The sequence below is a fragment of the Clytia hemisphaerica genome, unplaced genomic scaffold (genome assembly GCF_902728285.1).
Source record: "Clytia hemisphaerica strain Z4C2 unplaced genomic scaffold, Clytia hemisphaerica genome assembly, whole genome shotgun sequence".
Taxonomy (NCBI): domain Eukaryota; kingdom Metazoa; phylum Cnidaria; class Hydrozoa; order Leptothecata; family Clytiidae; genus Clytia; species Clytia hemisphaerica.
This window is the reverse complement of record NW_027103699.1, coordinates 628,741-636,360: the sequence shown is the minus strand read 5'-3', so window position 1 is coordinate 636,360 and position 7,620 is coordinate 628,741. Positions and strand designations below refer to the sequence as shown.

Genomic DNA, 7,620 nt, shown 5'->3' with positions numbered 1-7,620 from the left:
TCTCCTAAAAATGCCGCAAAAACTACTACATCTTAACAAAATGCAAAATAGAAAATAAAAAGACACAAAAAGGTAAAATTCATGGATAAAATAAAAAAAAACTGAACTTAAAATTCTCAAAACCTTGGAAAAATTACCAAAGTCTGTTAAGCAATGAAAATAAAGAATGTGCTACCTAAATAAATTTTATTTCATTTCGATTTTTGGGATTTCAGGGTCGATCGGGCCCTAAAATAATTAATCGAATTGGTATTGTCTTACTGTTAAAAAGTGTGTACGTCATTTTACGTATTTAATTCGAAAAGTTATGACAAGGTTAAAAAAAAGCAATTTAGAATTGTCTTTTTATGTGTTTTTTTTTTAATCTGATAAGAACAAAGAGTTGCATTATTCTTTGTGGCTTTTTCCTGAAGAATTGTCATTTCTACATTTTATTTTTCTACCATACCATGACATTTTTTCAATTGTCTTATCATCTGATAAGAACAAAGAGTTGCACTATTCTTTGTGGCTTCCCTGCTTTTTCCTGAAGAATTGTTATTTCTACATTTTACTCCTCTGCCATACCATGACATACAATTCAAATTATCGAGAACTGGACGGCGTATATAACGTGAGCGAAGCGAGAAAAATATCTTCTTGCAGAGTTATTTCAGGCGACTCCGATACGGCCTAATTTTAATAACGATGCTCTTTCTGATAATTTTTGACTTAAACAAAAAATTGCATCACGGGATCACTACATAGTCCAAATATAGTTAAACGATAAGACATCCGGGGGAGGGCTAGAGTCAAACTTTGAAGACATTTCTTTTTTTTCATTTGATCGTGCTTCAACATCTAAAGAACTTTTAGCGCGTTCAGCTGCAGCTTAACCGGCGTGCAACTCGAGGTACCACCTAGTCCCTAATAAGGTGGTTTTAAGTGAGCATCACAGTTTCGCTTTATCTTGAATTCAAAGATTCTATTGCGCATACCGTGAAAAACTAAAGGTGCAAGCACATTACAACTGAGTCTCAAGCCAAAGGTTACGGAATGCTTAACCTTTCCCAGACAAGCAAAAGTGATGCCTTGTGCCGCATTTCGGACAGTTTGAACGTAACATTTTGCTTTGTTTTCGGTTTTTACATTTTTCGAATAGCGGTATACTTTACATCCAATTTAGCGTTTGTATAAAAATCATGGGGAAAATGAGAGGCTTTCAATACTATAAATATGAGATTCTTGAGATTCGAGTCCGTCCTTCGGCTAAAACACTATTAAGTGTGGAAGAGGACCCTTAGGAGAAATAAATGCAAAATCAGTGCCGTAGCTGCCGGGGGGGGGCTAGGGGGTGCTTAGCCCCCCCCTAATAATTTTTAAGAGTGATTTTTTCATAAAATGGAGTATTTTACCTTTTAATTTTGCCTTTGTTCGAATCATTTTAGTTTTCTTTGTGTGTTTTTAGCCAATTTAGAGCTCTAGACTTCAAAATTTTCCACTGAACTTATGCCCCCTAATATCAAATTGCTTCCTACGGCACTGAGATATGTGCGGGAGGTAAGGCTCGGTTATTTATTGAAAATGTTTCAGAATCTTTCAATTAGTGTTTCTCTGAGAGTAATTTTTTTTGCAAAAGTTCAGTCTAAAAGGTTGCTTCTTGGTCAAGTCATACTCGATATTATCCAACTCTTAGTGCCCTTGTGATTTTTGCAAAAAGCTCTTATATTTTGACATAGAGATAAGAGAAAGGTGACAACGACTTGAATACAGTGAGTGGATGAAAAGATCACTTGCTTAGTGTGAAAAATTCTCAAGACCAGCTGAAAACAATTCTAGATCGACGAAGAAACAAATGATGATTACAACGAAGAAACAAATGATGTGGACGATGAAACAAATGATATGGACGATGAAACAAATGAAAAAATTAGCGAAGAAACAATTGGTAATATCAAGGAAGAAACACATAAAGATATAAACGAAGAAACAAATTATGATTACGACGAAGGAACAAATGATGATGTGGACGAAGAAACAATTCGAGATCGATGATGAAACAAATGAAAATGTTCCTATGATTCTCATTAACTCATTAAGGGTCTGTAAAATTCAGTTTCAAGATGCACTTTTTTATAAAAAACAATAAAATTTTGCTTGGGCTCGGCTGTTTTTACTTTTTTGGCACTTTGAGCCTCAAATTGCTCTTATCCTGTGCTTATTTATAAGGTTATTTGATGTATTTTAGGCGTTGTACCCAATTTTTACTACCTTTGACCCCTAAATTCCTTGAAATTGAGTTAAATTGTTCTTATAAAAAAAGTGTATTAACAAGCAGTAAGTATGATGGTATGAAAACATCGACTCAGAGCATGATGAAAAGAAGAGAATTCGTTCTCGATGAAGCTTGTGAAGAGGAACAGCAACATCAAGTTGTAATATGTTAAGTTTTGTCACTAATGTAGTGGGATCCAGCTCAAAAGTTTTGGTTTGCAACTAATTTTACAGTGCGTATATGCATCAATGAAAAACAAATACAATCAAGATAAAAAACTTTGTTGATAATTGTCAATAACAGGTTGGTAATGAGCAGATAATGTTTCATTATGTAACAATGCAATTAAAAGGGAATTAAAACAGGATATTGAAATATTCCTGCTTGTCAAACTCAAATCCTCATCTATAGAACGACAAAAATAATCACATCTTTTTTCACAGAAAATAGGCAGTCAAGTGGCCCCCTTATGGTGGGAATTTTTCCTATGAATTTCGATTTTTTCAAAAAGTTTTAGTTTGAGATGAATAACACCTAGTTCCCGACCGGCCATTGAGCTCGAGCATATCTTGGATGCTAGACCAGGTTTCTGATATTAGTAATCCTTTTATAGAAAATAATAATGTAATCAGCAACTTAATCAGCAACTTAATTACATGTTGTTTACAGGTTATTCGAGAGGAAATGAATTCAGCAATTTTCTTCCCTCCTGATTAAAATAAAAGTCCTCCATAAATTAGTAGCAAATCATTCTTAAAAAACTTGCTGCGGTGCAAAGAACATTTTGTGGTTTTACTACAGCACAACAAGGAAGGATGTTTACAATTGTCTTTATGATTCTCAGGTTTTCTGCTTCTGTAAACGCGGGAAACAGGCGTGCAAGTGGTAAGTAAAATGATTTGGCTTTTTTCATTCGAATTGCCGACTAAAGCTAGTTAACATTCAAAAAGTACTATTATACAGTTTTTTGAGAGAAATCTCTAATCGATTCCTAGAATACAGAGGATGTAGATAAAAGTAGGAAAAACATAGCAGCATAAATAAAACTTGTTTGTGAGGTGTTGTGGATAAAATATTGACATATCTCTGTTTGTTATGATCAGGTAAAAATCCTTCTTTCCTACTTTTTCACGAATATTCCCTTCCTTTTCAGAATTTGAAGCATTAGCGCGAAAATGGGCACCACTTATCAGGTTGGATAAATGTGAATTATGGAAACCCTCATCAGTTGATTTTTTCCTCAAAAATGTCAATCTTGTGTCTGGAGATGGAAAGATCATCAAAACTCAACTCGATTCTTGTAACCTTCCACAATGTGACGAAAATTGTTATCTACAGACCAAAGAGGAGATACCAACACCAAGCACCTGGGATTTGAAGTTTTTCTTTGGACAATCTTTATCAGATGTTCCTCTTTATGTTTTTATCGATCAAACCAATCCAACAAGATTACGAATCAGGTATTCAGTATTTTCTCCATATAATCGTGGAAAACCTGTTTGTATTGGACGAATCTTAAGGGACCACTGTCCATGCGAGTTGATTCAAGGTAAATGCTTCTGTCCACGTGAAACCAAATGTGAAGGTTATTACAAAGAATTCGGACACCACGTCAGCGATTGGGAGTATATGGATCTGTTTTTCGATCCTACTGGACGTATCCCAGCAGCTATCAATCTGATCTCCCACGGTATTCCGGCCGTCTATTTTTTCAATGGTAAAGACTTTGTAAATCGTCAAACCGGACAAAAGATTCAATTCCACGGTACACACCCGATTGCATATAAAACACGTGGCTCGCATGGTTTCCGTTCAGCTGCCGGTGAAGTTGTGTACTTCCGTTTATTCGGCAATAACGAGCTTTCTGATATAACAAGCGATGGTGAAGAATGGAAAACATGGGAAAATCTTCAAATCACCCAAGTGAAACGAAAATACACTGGGGATTTTTCATTTGCTAATTACAAAGGAAGATGGGGAAATTTAAAACGTGGTTGTGAATTTTATGAAGCTGTCTCTGGTGAATGTATTCTTGGTAATGGAATACGATTGAGTATTTAACAAACTGTAGATTACTTTTGATTATCTTTTATTCATATTTCTTACATTTAATATTTTCAAAACTGAAAATCCATCCAACTCGAAATTCTATTTCTGTCATAAAGTACTCAGAGAATCAAAGTGACTCATCGTAGATAAAAAGAGCTAACATCTTTCTCAAAGTCACGGTTACGTAAATTATTTGAGCCCAAAACGCAAAAAAACCTAATATTAGTGAAAGGCGTGAATTTGTAAGGCCCATTTGGAGTATAACTCATTTGAGACCATATATTTCTGCTATCCACGTTTAGATTTGATGAAATCCGCCATATCTCCAACGTACTGAGAGTAATGCGTACTGATGTATGGAACCTTAGGCTTGGTCTCCATACTATACTACATATGATAGTTTCAGAAAAAATTTCTTACAGATTGAAAATATTATTTTTTGAGAATGATTTTTTTAACACTAGCAGAAAATATAGTTTTTTATCAGTTTCTTATTTATGTAGTTAATACAGCGCTGTTACAACTATTACAGTCTCAATGGAAACTTAATTTTCACGCTATTTTATAGAAATTACCCATTTTGAAATAATAATTTTTTTTTCGAAAGAAGAACTTTTCTGAAATTCATTATTTTTTGTCAATATTTTTGGTTATTCATTTATTATGAATAGTCTGAGCAAAGATGTTTTTCTACCGTGATATTGTGTTACATGTATATTTCACCTTTTACCTTGCTTATGGTAATAGTCTTAACGAAATCCTGACAAATCAAACAGCCACCAGTAAAGACATTTCCATGATTTTGAAAAGAATCAACTTATCGGTAATTAATTTTTTACAAAAAAAAGTTTTGCATAGGCCTGCATAAGATTCAACTTACGCACTAAGATTCCACTGCCAATTTTTTAGTGGAAAAAGACCAGGACTCGGAAATTTAGGCAGTTTTTTACGGTTTTGTAAGTTGTAAATTTCCCGTAAGGTTTCCCCCTTTTCCAACTTCATACCGAAAAAAGGCAGAAAGATCCCGAAAATACAAAACAACTGTATTATGTTGCTACTTATTTAGCCCTGCCTAGTCTCATGTGATAAAGTGAAAAAAAAAAACTTCCTTACGGTAAACATCTAAGGGAATTTGAAAATGAACCAAATGCAAAAAAACTAAAAATGAACGTTAGGATAGGCCTTAGGGGCTCCACATACTACGTACGCACTAAAATTTACCCCTCCCCCTTAGTGCGTATGTACTATATGTACGTCCCCCTTAGGTGAGTACAGTAGACGTTGATTGTTTTCAAAAGTTATACGTCAGGTTAGGCCATTGTCAATAAACTTCACTTGACTTTCCTCTTAGGATGAATATTGTAGAGGCTATGTTAGAAAAGTGAAATCTCTAGTGCAGACTTACAGATACTGGCCTAAAAATTCATTTAGTATCTTTTCTCTTTCAGAATGAAATTGGAATAGAGGGTAACCTTGATGAAACCTTTCGAAAACTAGTGAAAGAGAAATCAGGGATCTTAACACATGGTCAATGTAAAGGAAAAAGTGGTTTTCATGTTATTCCTTACAACTCAGAACAATGCATCTTCTTGGCGATTCATTCTAGAAATGGTTTCTACCTCCAACTTTTGGGGAAGGTTTTCCGTAGAAAGCTTACTCTACTTCTAAACTATGATCTGGCATCAGAATTCCTAAAAGAACTAACCCAACAATCTATATACGATTTTACTGTGTATATTGCTGGAATTTCAAAAGAAAACTTCTCCAATTTGAGGCGTCAATTCCCAATTCACATCATAAAATCGGTATCACTTAAAGAATTAAATGAACACCAGATGAAAAAGCTACTCGTAAGATTCGAAGAATCTCGAAAACTTAGGTAAGAAAGGACAGGGCTTTCATATCAACTGTCAAAATCTATTTTAGAACATTTCAAATCAAAATCACCAAACAATACGTCTACAAAAATGCCACTTTAGGATTCAGCTTATTTTTTTACAATTCTTCTGAGAATATATACTTATAAATATCTGTGAAATTAAAGAACTGAAGTTAAGTAGAACAATTTTTAATTTGTCTTTACTTTTAACCCTTTTCAACCTAGTCTTTTAGGGGCGGTTCAGAACTAGGGGGGGTTTCCTGTACCACCCCTTAACTTTTGATCTAGTGGGTATTTTTGGATGAAATTTGGCACACAAGATCCTTGTCACGTAAGGTAACTTTTGACAAAAAATTTTTTTGATGACGTCACTCATCATGCCCAAAGTGAGCAAAAACCGAAAATTTCCTTTGTTTTTATGAATAGCTATTGTATTCTAACAAAGGCTTTAGAAATAAGTTGCCTGAGTTTAAAATGTTTATTTTATCCTAAATATTCAATAAATTACGGTTTAAACGATATATTTGACAATGAAAATAAATTTGTATTAGAAAAGTGTCAATTTTTGTGACACCTTACTGTCAGAAATGTCATCATGCTCAAGGTGTGAAAATATTTAGGTGTCAATTTTATTTTTATTTTGAAGCTAAATAAAAGTTAGGAATTTACAGAAAACTTCATGGCAAAAGTTCTATCATTTCAGGAACTATTACCAATAGTTTGACCTCCGAACAGAAAGAGCCCCCCCCCCACCCCTCCTAGGCCGAATAGGGTTAATATGGTTTTTTTATTATTGAACGATGGCTTGAGCCATAGTGACTCTGTTGACTTGATTGTATAGTATATTTTTCAACATTCCAGACTTGAGGGAATATCATATCAGAATATTTCGACTGAAAGAATGGATACAATGATTCTAAACCCTGGAAATATTCAACGGAATAGATTCCAAATGGTGCGAGCAGTAACGGCCATGTACCCTCCGTACATTTTGGAAGTTCCGTCTCCATATCCAAATAAAAGAAACGAATGTGGAAAAGCTAAAGAATGTTCCATACCGGTCAAATCAATTAACGGAACAACAAAATGGCGGAAAGGTTGTTGTACCGGCTACAATATAGAAATGTTTGAGAAAATTCGAGATAGATTAAATTTCGATTATACTTTATATTTGGCTGAAGATGGTAAATGGGGGGTTGAGGAGAATGGGACCTGGAATGGTATGATCGGAGAAGCTGCGTACAATAAAGCTGACGTCATCATAAATATTGTTACTGCTTTAAGGAAACGAGCAGAAGTGATTGATTTCTCTCATCATTTCATTGAGTCAGCATTTGGCATTGTCAGAGTTGACAAATACAATAAAGAATTCCCAAACTGGCAATTTCTCAAACCCTTAAGCATTTCATTAGAAATAGCATTATTAGTAACAACTGGG

At 34.4% G+C, this 7,620-nt stretch overlaps 1 protein-coding gene across 1 annotated transcript; it reads left to right on the top strand.

The window, feature by feature from the left end:
- Window positions 1–3,069: 3,069 nt before the first annotated feature.
- LOC136803921 (uncharacterized) lies at window positions 3,070–4,459 on the top strand. The gene is made up of 2 exons (XM_067060644.1): window positions 3,070–3,139; window positions 3,408–4,459. The coding sequence occupies exons 1-2, from the start codon at window positions 3,070–3,072 to the stop codon at window positions 4,313–4,315; spliced, it is 978 nt and encodes a 325-aa protein (XP_066916745.1). The 3' UTR covers window positions 4,316–4,459.
- Window positions 4,460–7,620: the final 3,161 nt, after the last annotated feature.